This window comes from Lepidochelys olivacea, assembly GCF_965140295.1.
Source record: "Lepidochelys olivacea isolate rLepOli2 genome assembly, chromosome: 1".
Classification (NCBI taxonomy): Eukaryota; Metazoa; Chordata; order Testudines; family Cheloniidae; genus Lepidochelys; species Lepidochelys olivacea.
In genome coordinates, this window is record NC_140411.1 from 166,924,972 (window position 1) to 166,944,185 (window position 19,214).

A 19,214-nucleotide genomic window follows, 5' to 3' on the forward strand; every position below is an offset into this window, starting at 1 on the left:
TTCAAAGATGATTCAACCATACCAATATCTAGATATGTATTTGTGGCACCACAACATTAAAATCAGTTGGATTCAGGTTTATAAATTTTAGCAATCATTTGGCTCTATTGCGGGGGATTGAAAGGATCCAGTTTTCCAAAGCCATTTCCATTTGATGGTTGTGTGTTTGCCCTTCATTTATGATCAGTAGGAATTCAAGAACAAGTTGAAAATAAAATGTTTGTTATTTTCAAATGTAGGAAAGAATATCACATTTAAGTACATCTCAGTTGTGGGTAAGAATGTTACAGCTTATGGGCATCTGGTTACTAAACAGACACAAGTATAAGCTCCCTAACTTGCTTGGCATTAAAGTGCATAATAGAATTTGTTCTGTTCTTACAGGGCTGAGATTTTGCTTTTATGCACATCTAATCTGGAAGATCACTGCTTTATTCTGGATGTAGTGCTTGTTAGGCTAGAACGATCAAGAAAAAGTCGCCCAAAACTATTCTTACAACAAGCATCCACTATTTTCCTTTAACTTCTCCAGCTAATATTTAGCTGAGAAAAATCCCTTTTCTGTCTCTACCTCTGTACGTTAGCTAAGCTAGCTGAATTGTCTGGGAGGAGGCCATATTGATAGCAATAAGATTAAAGTTCACAGAATTGACACCAGCATGTACAATGGACCACTGGCACCAGGAGTTCCAAGAGCAGGCTTAAGGAAGCTTAGCAGAGTTCTCTTTTGAGACTGGTGTCTACATACGTTGGCATCTACTACCAGCAACATAGATGGGCGAAGATTGTCTTTTCTGTGGAGACATCACAGGACTTTTCCTGATATTATCAGGATCCACACGGTAAACAGAAAGACTAGTACCAAATACCAACCAAACTGGTATGCCAGAAGAATATCCTTTTTCTGGAGGAGCAGTAGTAATATTTGTTCCTCACATTTACATAATTTTGCACTACTGAAAAGCAAAACCGGAAGCTTTGGGACCAACAGTATGACATCAGCCTGCCTTTGTAAGGCAAAGACTCTTCCATATGTAATGAGAACAGCAAAATGCTAGTTCGGCTGCCAGTCTCAAGTCTGAGGTTATTTTTAGTTATGCTGTTTCCAGGTCTAGCATTTCTTATAACACTTTAGTTCCAGAAGTATCATCATCATTATGATGAATAATTTCCTGAATCTCGAGTGCTCTGTTTAGAGGGTTTGTAGTCTTTAAAATCAGTTTGATTTGTTTCCTCTATAACAATACTCTCAATTATACAACAATTTTCTGTTGGCTCCTCTGAAGTTGACAGATACGGACTGTTGAAAGGTTGTCCACCAAGGCACTGCAGATAGGGGAGAATGGAAGGAGAGAGGAAAAACAAAATGATTAGTTATAAGCTTAAATATGGCTTTGGTTAATGCAGCTCTTTGCAGTCTTGTTCCCATTATATTCTGTAGTACAATGATGTCTCTACTTATGGTATGGAACCTTTTTTTTTTAAAGGCATTAATAACTTACCCATAAAGGTTGTAAATACAGACAAGTATTACAAAATGTCTCTAGATATGTCCCTAAACTAGTATAAATGGTGGATTCTTGGTAACTTGAAGTCTTTAAATCATGATTTGAGAACTTCAGTAACTCAGCCAGAGGTTATGGGTCTATTAGAGGAGTGGGTGGGTGAGGTTCTGTGGCCTGCAAAGTGCAGGTCAAACTAGATGATCATGGTGGTTCCTTCTGGCCTTACAGTCTATCAGTCTATATGGCCATAACTAATTTTTCTCATTTTTTTTTTTACTGTGCTAATAAGTATTAACCACTTACACAGTGTGCTCAGCAAAATATAAAAGACAAAAGATCATACAGACTCTAGCCTTTTGGAGCAGGGAGCTACTACATCAACACCACAAGTACACACTTTGAGACCCAGAGACAGAACTTAGCGGATTTGGGGACAGGGAAGTGGTGGTAATAGGTAGGTTCATTTTTTGTTTTAAACTGATGTGGATTAGCATTTGCATGCTTTGCAAGGGGAGAAAAGGTTCTGAGGAAAAATTTGAAATAGAGAGACAGTGGGTGCTGGGGCACTTAGATAAGGGAAGGAGTTCCATCTAGTCTTATGCCCCTCGGTACTTTACAAATAGTGAACAGTTAACTCAACCCTAGACTAAAATATTTAAAATCCCTTCCTATGAAGGGGACACTTATAAATAAAGCATTACATGAACTGTGTTACCAGCCTACAATTGATGCAAACAGCTGAAATTTTGCCTTACAATTCAATTTACAGATAATTTGATAGTAGATATATTGTTTAAGTTACAACTTGACTGATACTAATAATGTTTGTAAAGCACTATGTACTGTACATGCTAAGGGCTCCACTGAGGCAGAAGTGCGCTGGGAACAAGATACACTGTCCAAGTGACATGCCACCTTGTCAACGGTATAACGTTCTCAGAGGCAACTGGGAGAGTACTGTGAAAGCTGATTCTTGCTACACTTTAGTATTTGAATGCTGTGAGCCATAATGTGTGCATCTTGTGAAGGTGCATGTGGAGGAAAAGGGCACTCTCAAGCAAACCTAAGTTTTATGTGAACAACAATACAACTTTAAAAAGTATTTTTCCATACAAACACTACCTGAATATGTACAGACTGAAGAGAGTTTATAGGAACTACCCCATGACGGTGGGAACTATTTTGAGGTAAAAGCGGAGCTTATGATTTGGAAGGAAGAAAAAAAGGCTTCCTTTTGTTCCATGACTACTTGCATACAGTCCTCAACGTAGTTACCCCTGAGCCTCACCTACTCCTGGTTTCAGTCACTGCAGCTTAAATGACCACAGGGTTATGGTTTGGGTGGGAGAAAGTGCCAGTGGCATCCCTCCCTTACAAGATATTTGTGCTCCATCATTTCTGATGTTACTAGAAGACAGTAAGGGGATGTAACCACATTCCTTTCATCATACCGTTCCACAACTGGACGGATGGGTGAAGTCAAAGAACTTCATCTCATCAACCCTGAAGGGGAAAATGAAAATTACTTACTTGTAACTGGAGTTTGAGATGGATTCTGCATATTCACACTCGTGGGATGCACTGACTGGTGCAACTTGGACAGTGGACTTTCTTGTGGCAGTGCCAGAGTGCTTGTGTGCCCCTCCTAAGCCTGCCATCAGCATTTGAGCATGTTCTGAGAGCGAGGCTATAAAAAGGGACACAGTCCCTTTATGGGGCAAGGCATTAATTAGGACTCCACAGAAGGAGGAAGGTGGGCAGGGAGTGAGAATACACAGAATCCATATCAAAGAACTTTGGTTACAAGTAACCAACTTTTTTTGTTGTTGAGTTTCTGCTGAACATTCCCTCTCATGAGATTGTTAAATACTGCTTGCCAAATTAAGGATGGAGGCACATGGTGTCCTAATTACATACAGATTGAAACACTGCTCTGTCAAACTGAGCATCAGATCTAGATACCATATTTAAACTGAAATGTTTAATGAAAGTGAGACATGAACCCCAAATTGCAGCTTACATATTTCAAAAAGAGGAACATGCCTAACATGCCACACAGGTACCAACCACTCTAGTTGAGAGAGTTCTGAGACCAGCAGGAAGTGAGAGAGCAGAGATCTTAACTCTACTCTATATGCTCTCTAGCCCATCTAGACAAGGACTGTGCAGAAACAGCTCAGCCCCTAAAGTTTCCAGCACAGGAAATGAACCATTTGGGAAAGGCCTAAACTCCTTAGTTCTAGCCAGATAACAATAAAACTATGTCTGAACACTAATCTACACTCACCTTTATGAGCATAAGATCCAGGAAAGACAACCAGTATACTGATTACCATGAAAATCTGAAATTACTTTGGGATAAACTTGGGGTGAGGTCTACGTATAACCTTGTCCTTATGAAAAAACAGTAGAAAGAGGATCTACCATAAAAACATGTAGTTCCATAATTCTTCTAGATAGACTAACTCCTATTATAAAGTTGTTTTTATGGAGAGAGAGGTTTGAAGGGTGCAGATAATTGTGTTAATACCAAGTTTAGATCCCATGGAGGAACTGGATTTCCTACTGGTAGATACTAGTTCAATAAACCCTGCAAAACCTTTTAACAGTTATATGAAAAAAAACAGTTATCATTAATAGGTAAATGAAAAATTGCTACTGCTCCCAAGTGGACTAAGTGAGGAAACAGACAGACCCATAGATTTTAAGTGTAGTAAAGATTCTAAAATATATTGAATAAGAATGGATACAGGATCAATATCCTAGTCAGTCAGCCATAAAACAAATTTTTCCATTTAAAATCATAACATTTCTCTGGTCTACTTTTCTAGAATTGATTAAAACATGTTGCACACCTACAGAACAAGCTACAAAAATTAAGCTCCTCATTGATCAACCACAGTGCAGTTAGGAGTGTTGGGTGGCAGAGGAGAAAAGAATAGGAGTTGGAGACTCAGAGGAACTCATGTGAAAGGAGCACTCCCCACGAACTTTCTTCATTCTCATCTACTCCACTTATTCTTTATGCATCAGCTACTAGAGGATGTAATGTCCCATAAAAAGTAGGTTTTTTTTAAAAGCAAAACCTGAAGCTTGGAAGAAAAACATTTGCACAAAGGCATTCCTTTATTTAAAAATAAAATTTGATACGGGCTTTTCCCTTCTTTGGGTCAGCTTGACAAGGCAGAAATCCTAAAACATTATTTTGTAATGACTTTCAATATGTTTTCCCCTTTTTTCCATACAAATTGAAATATCTGTTTATTACTGATTTCTCTAAATCTGTGATAATCACAAGAGATCAGACTAATTCACATACTTTATCATTAAACTCTTGGTATCTAATCCTGGCAAGTCTCCCTGACACTATGAAATACAGAGACACTATTCTTTAAAACAATGAATCAGATATATTATGTGATGACATTCTACTGTTCTTTGATCCTTGAATAGTTACATTCTTGGAAAGATAGTCAAAATCTTACCTCTATGTTTGAAGGAGGTTTGCATGATGGAAAGAACGCATATCTGATCCGTCTAGATATATAATATATACCAAAAATTAAAAATGATGCAAAACAGAAGAAGCCAATCATGGCTATTACAAAGGTTTTCAAAATAGTCCAAGGTGAAGTTTTATCTAAAAAATAAAAGAATAATCATTAATCTATCTAAGTATTCATGAAGTGTCCTATCACCAAGATCTCTATATTTAAAGATTATATACAATGTAAAGACTACACCATAAAACTTTATATTTACAGTGTTTTACTTCTTGAAAGCATTACATGAATATGAATAAATCCTCACACCATCCCAATAGCTTAGAGCATTCTACTGAAACAAAGCAAAAAGGTTTTAGGCACCATATTTAGGTACATAGAAACTGCCATTTTGGATCAAAAATGAAGGTCCATCTAGTTCAGGTCCCTGTCTGACAGTGGCCAGTACAGATGCTCCAGAGTAAAATGTAAGAACCGCACAGTAGGCAGATGTGGGACAATCTGCCCCTCACATAGGTGTCTTCCTGATTACTAGCTGAGATTGCCCTAAACTTTGAAGCATGAAGTTTAATATCTCTTCCAAAATTTATCATTAACAACTCTGGATATTCTTGACATCCAATCCCTTTTGGAAACTTGTTAAATTCCTGGCTTCAGTGACTTCCTGTGGCAACAAACTCCACAATAATTTGGTTTAAGCATTAATGGGACAAACATATTTTAAGAAATTCACCTACTGAAGAAATACGAACACTTTAAAAAATTAAGTTTAGGCTCAGATGCAAAGGGGTAGTAGCAGTGTCTCGCAGCTCTAGGTATTCCCAGCAGCTTGTCACAAGACCATATTCTGCTGCCTTTAATCAGGATATTGTGTTCTCTATTTAAGGCTTCATCTTGTCATGTACCTCAATCAGCAAAGCACTGCAGTGTGTGCTTAACTTTAAGCAGGTATGTAGACCATTGAAATAATCAGGGCCAGAATTCTCAGCACCCAGCAGGATCAAGTGGATTTTCCACTGGCATCAGGTAGATTTGTGGAATAAGATACTAAGTGTTTTAACATGAGTAAGGCTGGCAGAATCCAGCTCTTAATTCCAAAGAATTGTAAGCAACAGAGAATAATCTCTTTTGAGGAACCTAGAATTTACTACAAGTGTTTCACCCATTCTACTCTGGAATATGATCATTTTCTTCCATCATCTTTTCTCCCTTTCATTAGCTGTCTGCATTCTGAATATACTTTCAAAAGCTACAGGCAATGCAGCCAGTACTTTCCACTTCCAGATAAGTGATGTAAAAACAAAATCCTACAGTCTGATGTATGGGGCATTATATGCAAGACCAATGAAACAATTTCTCTTTATTGAGAGTGTTGGATGGCATGCTTGGATCCTGACTACAGATGTAGGCTCCTTACTGTGGAGAAAAAAAAAAATCCAAAGAATAGTAAAATGGATAAGAATAAAAGGAATTAAATAGATTGCTTATAGAGGAAAAAAAAGGCCACATTTGGGGATTATAAGTGCCAGTATGTAATAGGCAATGTTCATATGGGTGATAGTTACTCTTAGACAATTTTAATATTTGAAAACATTTCTAGCCATAAGGTCAGTTAGAAATTCTACAATCGTCATCCCTTTATGTTCACATAGGACAAAAATAATCCCCTATGCTGGCCATCTGTACATGGATGGGATTTCACTCAGTGATGAACTATACACTTTGCTCCCTTCTTACCATACAGGATCTTTTAAACTCTCCAGGAATAGGTTGGATTAAGACACAATACAATAAACTTGAAAGTATCACCTACAGTATAATTAATACTTTTCTAACTTAATTTTGATTTGCATTTACTTTTATTTTCATGGAACATCCCAAGTAACTAGTGTAAGTTAAATCATGCTGATTTTTGATGTCACAATTCACAATAGTTACACTTCACATTTTACAGTATATGGAGAAATGTGTCTTTCCAGGGGTAATTGCATATTTTAGCTTAAGTCATTTTATTGTAGCCTAAATTATAAAAATTTCTGAACTGAGTTTCAATATATCCCAAACATATATTTAAACTTTTCATACCATCAAGCGTTTTAATACATGCCACATCACTAAAATGACCATCTTTTTTATATGCTGGTGAAAATGCTTGCACTTTCAAACAGTACAAAACCAAAGGTGTCAAGTCAGAGATTGTGAATAATAACCGTTCTTCTTCTTTGATTTTCTCCTGAAAGAAAAATAAGAAATGCAAGTTAAAAAAACAGTGCAAGACTGATTCAACTATTAAAATTGTAGGCAATGCAATACTGAAAATATATTTTTTGTATAATTTTAATTATACTTTACTCTTTCAAATAAAAAAAGTTTCAATTTCAAAACTACATTTAGAAAGTAACTAACCAACCATTTTCACTATTTTGAAAAGGTGTTTGCAATAGTACACTTCAAAGTTTGTGCTGTACATACAGGAAACTTTCTGGTATGTTTAAGTGTTCTGATATCTTTTCATGTGTGCATTCTTATTGTAGTCTTGTAAAACAAAGTTAAAGAGTTTATTACACAAGTTTAAAAATGGAAAATCACATCAAAATGTCAACTAAAAATATGCAAATTCATAAATGCAGAGAAATTCAGCCTAATCTCAGTTCTGAATTAACTAGAAATGCCATACAAACTTCAGTGCTGAGAATTTAAAAAGAGAATATTTTTAGATCAACAGGAAAACAACTGAACTAGTGTTATGCCAGCTTTTTTGTCCCTTCTTGGAGTAACTGATATAAGAATTACTGTTTTTTGAACTGAGTGGCCATAAAACTGCCAATACAGAACTTCAGAAAGAAGTTACTTACTGAAGTAATTTTTTCCCTAAAAGCCTGATACTGCACCAGTGAAGTCAACGGGAGCTTTATCAATGACTTCAATGTGCACAGGGTCAGGTCCTAAATAAACTGCTTCCAGAGAGCCATGCAGTCAACTTCTCAAAAATGATCCATCAGCAGCCATTCATGCAAGATTCCTAAAATGACTGTACAGAGGCAATATCATGAAGGATAGCTGCCATCAACAAGCCAATATTACCATCTCTTTGCCTACTTTATGATGTAAAATCTTGCTGGGATGTATACATTTTATGTGAGCTCTGCAACAAGAAAGTAAGATACAAGGCTCTTTGTGAAATTAAACTTTTTAAGGGGGAAGGTCTTAGTGTAACATTAAAAACACGTTACTTATTATACCTTTTTAATTAAAGAAGTTTGAAAAAGTTTTTCTACCTCAGTATCCGAAGAATTTTTCCAGTACAGAACGCGGTAAGATAAGTCATAAAATCCACTCATGGACTTATTTTCAGACTCTCCTGGAGGAATGAGCTGGATACGAAGTGAATCCTCACTAGAGCTTACTGTTATGCCTGGAGGGCCAATTTCATCTTAAAACAATTTCACACACACAAAAAAGTTAAAAATCTGTTAGCTAAAACATGTAAATAAAAAATGTTATGGCTGTGATTAAACCCGTAACAGCAAAGGTTTTCAGATTTATGGCTAGATATCTGGCTTTTACTAGTACATTTACAAAAACAAACAGGGGGAGATGGGAAAGCAGGCACAATGATGTAAACGTTTAACCCTAATGTTTCAGCATTAATATTGTATTTGTTGTTTTTGAACTTTCAGTCACACTGTGAATGATATTTGAAGTGTGATATATATCAGTCAAAGTACAGCTATTGAAATTTTAAAACATGCATTGCAATATCTACTTGATAGTTTAATTTAATAGGGAGAGCTAATGAAAACATGGAAATATTTTTATTTATACTAGCAGGATAAAAACATGTAAGAGTCCCCAGATGGCACTGTTAGTCTTAATTATTTTTTCCTTAGTGTGCAAACACTATCCATTCTTTGAAGGACTGCTGTATTATTGTTAATTTTTGAGAAAAAGTATGTAGGCTGTTGGGGGATCTGTTGCAAACAGCAGGGGAGTTTGCACGGTCTTATTTCCTCTGTCTGAAGTCAATTCTTGGGGCAGAGCTTCTTCCTGAGAACCAGACACTAATCTATAGACTGCGATTTCTGAAAAGGGACTACATGCATGCTATTTGTGATCACCTGTGTTCAAAGATTGGTGTGTATAGCATAAAAACAAACAAGTTGAACTAATATACCCAGACTCCATACCACCACCAATTTCTTCTCCAATGGAAAGCCCAAATGCAAGGCCCTCACATCTACACCCAGCAACAATTACAAGAACTATGACAGTCTTTGTGCTTCTTAAACTGATCAACTGGATCAGGAAGCAGTTCCTCTTTTACGCCCAGAGGTATAAGCCAGGTGAGAAGCATTATTGATTTTCAGCCTTCAGTAAAAGGATAAGAAAAGCAGTGGTCTCCAACGTTTTTATGCCCAAAATCACTTTTTGAATCTAAGGGCAACTTAGGATCTAGCCCGCCCCTTCCCCAAGGCCCCGCCCTATCCCCAAAGCCCTCCCCACTCCCCCCTCCATTGCTCCCTCTCCCCCACGCTCGCTTTCACTGGGCTGGGGCAAGGGGTTGGGGTGCAAGAGGGGGTTTGGGGTGCTGGCTGTGGGAGGGGGCTCAGAGTGGGGCTTGGGGTGTAGGAAGGGACTCGGGGTTCAGGCTCTGGGAGGGGGTTTGGCGTGCGGCCTCCCACCGGGCAGCACTTACCTCTGGCAACTCCCGGTTGGTGGAGGCTGCCTATCCTGGTCGCACACCGCTCCCAGAAGGGGCCAACGCTCCCCTGCAGCCACTGGGGGGGGTGGGGGGGTGGGACGTGGCTCTGTATGCTGCCACTCTCTGAAAGCATCGCCCCGCACAGCTCTCCCAGCCAATGGGAGTGGCAGGGGTGGTGCCTGCAGGCAGGAGCAGCATGCAGAAGTAGACCTCTGCTCCCCGCCCCTAGGGCTGCAGGTCTGCGCTGGCCGCTTCCAGGAGCGGCTTGGGGCAGGAGTAGGCAAGGAGTCTGCCTTAGTGGCAACCACATTGCACTGCTGGAGATAGCAATCAACCAGTTGGTGACCACTGTTATAAGGTAATGTTTTCTCAGCCTTTCAGGTTGAAACTCCTTAACTCGAAGTAAAAAACACTTACTTTTATAGTAAATGTAAAGGTGTTGAAAAAAATTAATGATAAAGCTGATAAGCCTATATTATTTGTTTGTGCATTGAAAGGCTGACAAAATAGAGGACACTGAAAAGTAAGGTGTACAAGGAGTGCCAGAGCAAGATTTTCTTTTTTTTAGATCAGCAGTTTTCAAACTGTGGGTTGGGACCCCAAAGTGGGTCATGACCCCATTTTAATGGGGTCACCAAAGCCTGAGACCAACCACCTAGGGCTGAAGCCCTGGGACTTTGGCCCCCCACACCCAGGGCAGTGGAGCTTGGACTTTAGCCCCACTGCCTGAGGCAGTGGGGCATAGGCAGGCTCAGGCTTCAGTCCCACCTCCTGGGGTCATGTAGTAATTTTTGTTGTCAGAAGAGGGTCGCGGTGCAATGAAGTTTGAGAACCCCTGTTTTACATTGTAGTAAAGTTTCAGTGCCTTGCAACCCTCTCCCCAGTTGTCTTTCATAACTTTCCTGGGAGTTGCAAACCACTAGTTAGAAATAAAATTTTTATTAAAGCTAATGTTAAAAAAATTATATAATACATAGGTTGAGAACAGAGAGTGTCTGTACATGTAGGTAGTGTACTCAGATTATCCACAAATACGAAGTTGGTTTTTAAAGTAATAAGACACATATAGTGCATAACCAACAATAACCCAAATTTAAGTGAATGAATTTAAGAATACAGTTTAGATATTTAGCATCCATGCATTCGGGTACATTACTCATGAAAAACGTTATACAGAGAGAGTTGGTGGTAGAAAGCAAAATATATCAATGAGTGAAGACTGTCCCTCAGTAATTGACAATTTAGGATAGGTTGTCCATTTAGAAAAATACCCAGTCCACCAGGAAAGTATTTGAGTTACTTTCCCGACTGCACCTACTTTAGAGCATAAACTAGCATACAAATGAGGACCAGATCTGTAAGGAATCCCTTCTCCACATTTACAGCAGTCCACAATTGACTGGTTTTCTAGTTTCCCCCTTCTCTGACACATCAGGAACTGGCCCTGCGTTCAAGGCAAGTGCTGGATTAGGGGGACTCCTGCTATGATCCGGTATGCTAAGATTTACCTAAGAAAATGATTAATGTAATATAGTTAATGAATGAGGAAAGTTAAAGTATGCAAAAAGTGCACAAGATGCTGTGCATCTCAATTTTAGTAAGTAATTTGCTATTTTCAAGCCAGGATTGAAATCCTGGCTCCACTGAAATCAATGGAAAAAACTCCCACTGGCTTCAGTGGTGCCAGTATTTCACCCCCAGTGCTTCTACAGGGGAACTATAAAAATGAGAAAGATTAAAAATGAAAATGAATACACTGAATGCAGATACTAACGGTGTATAAACCAACTGAGAAATGAAGAATGGTGAAGAAAATATATCCACTTACTTACTACACAAGGATCCACTTTTATTTCATTAGACCAACGTGATTTATTATATCCATTCATAGCCTGTACACGGAGAAAGTAAATTCCACTAGCTTCTACGTCAGATGAGAAGTCACACTGTGTAGTAGTGATGTTTTCGCATCCAGAAATAGTGTTCCATTTATTTGAATAGTCTTCAGGAAGACTCTTTAAATATCCACTAGAAAAAATGACATTTTGTGGTCAATATGGACTCCCTACTCTAATCAAACTAACAATATTTTTCATTTAAATTTACAATTGAATGAATATGTCCATTTCTGTTCACTGTTTCTAAGCAAACATATGTAATGAATGTGTAAATTTATGTCAAAGACTTCTTCAAAGTCCAAAGCTATATCATGCAGTTCTGTGTCAACTACTTTGCTGACATGCTCAAAGAATTCCATCAGAACTCCATCTTTTTTATTGAATGTTCATTCTTAATTATAATGAAGAGTGGGGAAAATATATTAAATGCAACTTATTTCAATGAAAATCTGAACAGATCAGGACATTTAAATTTAGATGAGGACAGCAACATTTGTGCACTCACTGCACATACACCACATATACCAAGTTACACATTTGCAGACTAACCATTAATAGTGTTTGAAAATACCAGAGTATGCGTAATGTTAAAATTTCTCTGAGGACTTTAATATTTGCATTTTCTGACTTTAACATGTTTAAGTTCTCAACTTCAACTCACCAATTTCCTTGGTGTTAAGACAGATTAGGAAATGTGAGTGTTCATCTTATAGAAATAGTATCTGGTACACATTTAGAAGCCTAGCATAGAGGTGTTCAAAACTTCGGAGAGAAACTGAGTGCTGAGAACTTCTATGATCAAACTTTGGTATTATTCTTGTAAGCACACCACATGGGTGACTGGATGAAGTACCCAGTACTTCAATGAGTACATCAAGATACTTTTCTGAATATCATACTTGAGTTTCTAGGAATATTTAGCTTCAGAGGCCTAATTGAGGGCAATTTAGAACCGTCAAGTTTAAAGTCTACTTAAGCAGCAAAGCTTTAAAAACTATTTAAATTACCTGAGATATTGTACTGTAAAGCTCACATTTTGATCATATTGATTATCCCAGGATAGAAGAAACTTCATGTTCAAAGCATGAACTTCCACATTCACTGGATAAGGTAGCACATTCCATGCTAAAATGCAAAGAAAACAAAACTCACCATCGTTGTCATCAAGAAGTCCTAAGTCATGTATACTTATTTTCCCCACAGTAAGAAAATCTGTACAGTATATTTTAAATAACTGTTTGAATAGAACTTTAAAATATTCTTTGATTTGCCATCATAGCACACAGCTGATTAAGTCATAGGGGTATGTAGCTCTCAGAGGGTTCTGTAGGAAAGCATCAGTTTTTAGATCAGAGAAAGTTAGGCAGCCCAAAAATGTTAGCATAGGGATATATGCTGAGAAGTCAGTATCAGTGAGAATCTGGCTGGAATAATGTACATTAATACAAATTTACAAATTATATATTCTGGAAGATCTGCAAATAAAGAACGCTATGATGCAACTGATGATGTTCTCGTCACAGCATTATCTCAAATCTTGGGGATTTTACACAGTGCAAAACTTAGCTACACGAAAGTAAAGAATCTGGAACAATAGACTATTCATTTTAAGCAAAACATAAATTGAAACTGAGGTTAGCAATAAATATAGTCTATATTACCATATAAGTAGTTTTGGATTCCAATTCCTTGGTTGCCTTCTGTGACAACCCAAAGTAATATCATACTTTGAACATAAAATCATGAATTCCATTTTCAATTATTGGAACAGAGTAAGAAATCCCATACCAACCCAATAATAAAAGACAGCATAGTTAGTGGACTTTTTCTAAAGATGTCACAAATTAACCAGGATAGAACTTGGTCTGTACCTGGATGGGATACCAGCAAGGAAAATCTTGGTGCTACATGGAACTTTGTTGGTGATGGATTTTTTTTTTTTTGAGGGACAGTTTTGAACCAATATTCAAACAGTGATATGAGGAGGCAGGGCACTCTGGTGGAGGTACATAAAATCAAGTCCTGACCCTTGTGGTCATTAAAGGTCCCATGGCACTTTTTTGAATGATGCTATTTATTGGTTTTGAAGAAGTCTACTATATGTACAACACAGTAATGCTGATAATTTAACCAAAGTTTACAAGCTAAAAAACATAAGCCATATACAGTTGAACATTACCATGGCATTTTCTGCAAGAAGAGGGACATTAACCCTATTCAAATTCCAAATTAGATAACTGCTTTAGAAATTCTTCTTGTGAAGACATCTCACTAAATAAATATTATTTCCTGGTCTCCTCTCTCTTACCAGAAAGAAAGCAGCATTTATCAATATAGGTTACTTTTATTTGTTCAGTAAGCCCTAACTCAGATCTACCACATTTCCTGCAAGTTCCACTGAACTAGGGCATTGGCACTAAGAGGATAATTCTTTTTTTAAACTCATACTTGTTTCTGCTTTGAGATAGCAGATTTAGTTACTGTTCTACTCCCGCTTTAACTGTTTATTTTTGTAATGCAATGAAAAAAAATTTATTTGGGTTTCATCAATTACTTGAAACTTTTAAAATAAGTGTTTCAGGGATAAACCAGCTCTGGCTACTGGAAAAAAGGAGGAAACCTTCCCTGGGGAAAGTTATCCCATAACTGTCTCCAAAAGGATTTCTTCTACCTCTCCTGAATCATCTGGGACCAACCACTCTCTGACTGGATTCTGGACCAGGTGGGCCACTTGTGTAAATTAGTACTGAAATTCCTATGTTCCTACATACACAACATGAAGAGTGCAAAATCCTTCCAATGTCTATTTTAAAAAAATAAGTCACTTGGACAGAGGATAAATGCACTTTGCAAGACAACTCATGAGCTGCAAGCAAATGCCCCCAAAAGTGATTGAGAGTGTTTCAGAACAAAAAAAATCAGGGTTTGCACAAAAATGGCGTGCTAACTTGGCAAAATCATTCATTTCAACTAAACGGATTCAGTTTTTCCACGTATGCACAACAATATCTTACAGGAATTGAACTAAGTTTTATCCTAAACCAAACTCACAAATACAGGAATATTTGTTTTTGCATCTAGGACCACAACAGAATCACGATAATCTAAATGTAATGGTGAACACTGAATATGTTCGGGTAACTGAAAATTCCTTTCACTATCAAAAACCTGAGTAGATACTGGAAGACATTAAGCTGTCCATAAAGGGACTTTGGATAACTGATGTTCAGATTATCAAAGTTACATGGAAATCAGTTGAAATGTTGGTAATTTTGCACAGTTCTACTACTTTGGAGCAAAGGATTTTGAAACCTGTCAAGCTAGTTGTAGGATTTGATTACTAGAGAGTTTAAAGGATTTTTATTCATTACCTTGATCTGTAGTTTTAATGCAGTACACTGGACTGAAGGAACCTACTTTTCTTTCAGAAGTTATGCGTGCTTGAACCTTCAGACAGTAAGTAGTCTCTGGTTTTAGATCATAAATTGTTTCTCTGCGATTAATAGTTTTGCTTTTTGGCTGCAATACATAAACAGTTGTAAACAACATATTAAGGAAATTGTTCTTTCCCGAACAGCCTCAACTTGTGACAAAAAGCGTTACTGTCCTGAAGAATCACTGGACATCACCAGCACATATGACATTTGGATACATTCAGACATTAGGGATAAGGTAGTATTTCATTTATACTATATTACTGGCATGCCAATGTGATTTTGCACGTTTAATTTGTGGGAATTAATTGTGAACCATCTTAAGCTACAGTATTCTCAAAACTCACCTGAAACTTACAAGGAGTACAGAATGGAAAGAAAAAAGCTTTAAATGTCTGAACAAAATAAACTGACTCCATGTTTTTGTAATGCTTTCTGAAATTTTGAAGTGAATTTAAATAGTTCCCCTATTTGATAATAGTTTGCTATAGAAAGTAACCCCAGCAATAGATTTTTTTTTCTTATGCTGTAGTATTTGTTGTATGTCAAATGATACCTTTCAGAACATTAAGAGTAGAGAGAAATTATAATGTAATTTCTTTTCTGATCATTTAGATTTTCCCAACTTTCCTACACCAGTCAGACAAATGTATAAATCCTTTCCCTGCCACAAAACAGAAGATAGAAGACAGAAAAAAAAAAAAAAAGATGGAAAAGGTCAGCCTGTACTGTTCAGCAAAATAATGGTAACAATGACCTTAAAATGTATAGACCTTCCATATACCCGATTCACATACCTCTCCTTTAAAGATAAGAAATGGGATTTTCCTTTCAGAAGTGGTAAGATCTTGCGTCCTTTCACCCGGAGTTTTATGGCATGCTAGCTATAGAGGATCTGTACTCCCGTTTTCCAGTGTGTAAAATGAGGATAATGATACTTATTTTCCTTTGCAAAGTCTTTTGAGCTCTACTGACGAAGGCTTTGTCTACACTGGAACCTGAACGACAAAACTTTTGTCGTTTATGAGTGTGGAACCCCACACCCAACAACACAAGTTTTGCCAACAAAAAACACCAGAGAGCTCTCCTGCCAACAAAGCTACGGCCACTTGTTGGGGGTAGAAGCTGTTTTGTTGGCAGGAGAGCTTTCTCCTTCCGACAGACAGCAGCTACACGGTGCGCCTTTTAGCGGCATGGCTGTAGTGGCACAGCTGTGTCGCTAAAAGGTGCGTAGTGTAGACACAGCTGGAGAGTAGTGTTGTTGTAGCCATGTCGGTCCCAAGAGAGACAAGGTGGATGAAGTATTCTCTTTTATTGAACCAACTTCTGTTGGTGAGAGACACAAGCTTTCAAGCTTACACAGAGCTCTTCGGGTCTGAGAAACGTACTCAAGTGTCACAGCTAAATACAAGATGGAACAGATTGTTCGGTATAAGCCGTTAACATATTTCAAGGGACCATTCAAGGTGAAGTTGACCGTTAACACCACTCCAATCATATGGTGGGGGAGGGGAAAGCAGCTGAGGGGTGTTACTGAATTAAAGATTTTTGTAATAAGTCATAAAGTCTCTTTCCTGAACTCCCTCTTCTGGCCTTCAAACAACCCCCATCCTCTCCAAGCTCATCATCAGAAGCAAGCTCCCCACAAACCAGGACACCAGCTCAGGTGGTGCCAGATCCTGCCAGAACAGATGCAAAACCTGCAGACATATCTGCACTGCTATGATGATCAACACACCTTTCAAGATCCATGGATTCTAAACATGCCTACCACAATATATGGTTTACCTCATCCAGTGCACTAAATACCCCAACAACAACTACGTGGGTGAAACCAGACGATCTCTACACTCTCGAATGAACTCACACAAGAAAATGATAAAAGACAAATACCTGATTGTCTGTGGGTGAACACGTCACAAAGTGATCACTCTATATCTGACCTCTCAGTTCTCATTCTCAAAGAAAACCTGCACAATACCTTCAAATAATGAGGCTGGGAGCTTAAATTCATAACTTTGCTAGACACTAAAAAGGAAGGACTCAATGGACACTTTATGGCTTATTACAACAATCTATAACCCATTAACAAATCCCGCAAACTGCCTTCCCTCCTCCCCTCTTTTCCCCCCATTACTGGAGGCCTGTTAATAGGCCATTTCATCTTGAATGGCCCCTTGAAACATGTGTTAACTACTTATGCTAAACAATTTGTTTCACCTTTTATTTAGCTGTGACACTTTAAGTACCCTTCCCAGACCGGAAGAATAACTGTGTAAACTCAAAAGCATGGGCTAGTCTACACTGGCAATCCCAAAGCGCTGCCACAGCAGTGCTTTAACGTGGCTTGTGTGGTCGCGGCAGAGCGCTGGGAGAGAGTTCTCTTGGCGCTCTAAAAAAACCCCACCTCCATGAGAGGCGTGGCTCCCAGCGCTGGTGCACTATTTACACTGGTGCTTTACAGTGTTGAAACTTGCTGCGCAGGGGTGGGGTGTGCGTGTTTTTTCAAGTTGCAGCGCTGTAAATTGCCAGTGAAGACAAGCACTATGTCTCTCTCACCAACAGAAGTTGATCCAATAAAAGATATTACATCAGCATCCCTGTCTCTAATGCTAGGTTCATTATCATCACCATCATCATCTTGCCCAGAACTTCTATTCTGTTTTAAGTTTTTAAGTTTTATCTTTTAAGGAATGGGGTGAGGAAAAAAATACAACAAGTGTTTACAGACCACTAACTGGTGGACTAACTGCTCAAGAATGCCCAATCCCATTTACCGCTTCTAGCCAAAGAATAATTAAAATCAAGAAAAGTCCACTACGAAAAGTCTAGATGCCATTTTTGGGCAGGGTCTGAGGAAGATCTGAGTCTTCAACGTTGCAGATATATCATCCTTAAAACATTGTTCACCCAAGTGTTTTCACATTAAGACTGGCTCTACCTTCCAGTTCATTAACTATTTACAGTAACACAAAATCCGCTCTTCTATAGAAAGTATAGGCTCCATACTGAGGACAAGATTTACTGTACTTGTGTCACTAAACTTTTTAGTAAAAGTTCAGCCAACTGGATTGACAGATTTGTCACTCACCTTTTCTTGAATGCAAGAATGTATTAAGGAGGGCCTTGGGATTTTTTCCTTTAAAATGCCCAAACACAGTAGTTCTCCCAAATGGACATACACATCTTCTCAGTATGTACCTAATCTGACTGGCACTCATTCTGGTACTGCTGTGTGGAGTGGGAGGTAAGTATTGTCTATATTGATTCTATAGATTAATGATTGCTTGCCTCAGACCTGCAGGGAAAGTGGGCAAAGTTTTCAAATTCCCTTCTTAAGCCTCACAAAGAGCTCTAAAAGCCTGATGGGCTCACAGCTCTTTGCACAGTAGCATTAACTTCATAGAGGGGAACTACACAAAAATGAGGAAGCTAGTTAAACAGAAATTAAAAAGGTACAGTTCCCAAAATAAAAATGCCTGCAAGCTGCATGGAAACTTTTTAAAAACACCATAATAGAGGCTCAAATTAAACGTATACCCCAAATTAAAAAACATTGTAAGAGGACCAAAAAAATGCTACCATTGCTAAACAAAGTTAAAGAAGCAGTTAGAGGCAAAAAGGCATCCTTTAAAAATTGGAAATTAAATTCTACTGAGGAAAATAGAAAGGCTCATAAATGTTGACACACCAAGTAGAAAAGTATAATTAGGCAGGACAAAAAAGAATCTGAAGAGCAACTAGCCAAAGACTGAAAAACTAGTAGTAAAATTTTTTTTAAGTATATCAGAAGCAGGAAACCTGCTGAACAGTCAGTGGGGCCACTGGACAATTGAGGTGCTAAGGAGCATTCAAGGAAGATAAAGCCATTGTGGAGAAACTAAATGAATTCTTTGCATCTTTACTATAAATGACATGAGGGAGATTCCCACACCTGCCCCATTCTTTTTAGGTGACAAATCTGAGGAACTATCTTAGATCGAGGTGTCATTAGAGGAGGTTTTGCAATAAATTGATAAATTAAACAGTGATAAGTCACCAGGACTAAATGGTATTCATCCAAGAATTCTGAAGGAATTCAAATATGAAATTGCAGAACTATGGTATGTAACCTATTGCTTAAATCAGCCTCTGCACCAAGTGACTTGAGGATAGCTAATGTGACACCAAGT

At 38.0% G+C, this 19,214-nt stretch overlaps 1 protein-coding gene across 1 annotated transcript in view; it reads right to left on the reverse strand.

Moving 5' to 3' along the window:
- Positions 1 to 205: 205 nt before the first annotated feature.
- The window catches only part of IFNAR1 (interferon alpha and beta receptor subunit 1), a 39,431-nt gene continuing 20,422 nt past the window's right edge, over positions 206 to 19,214 (reverse strand). The window contains 8 exon segments of the mRNA XM_084612942.1: positions 206 to 1,157; positions 1,159 to 1,326; positions 4,991 to 5,145; positions 7,094 to 7,241; positions 8,287 to 8,441; positions 11,539 to 11,738; positions 12,616 to 12,733; positions 14,980 to 15,127. Coding sequence (XP_084469068.1) covers positions 1,122 to 1,157; positions 1,159 to 1,326; positions 4,991 to 5,145; positions 7,094 to 7,241; positions 8,287 to 8,441; positions 11,539 to 11,738; positions 12,616 to 12,733; positions 14,980 to 15,127 — 1,128 coding nt within the window. The 3' untranslated portion in view covers positions 206 to 1,121.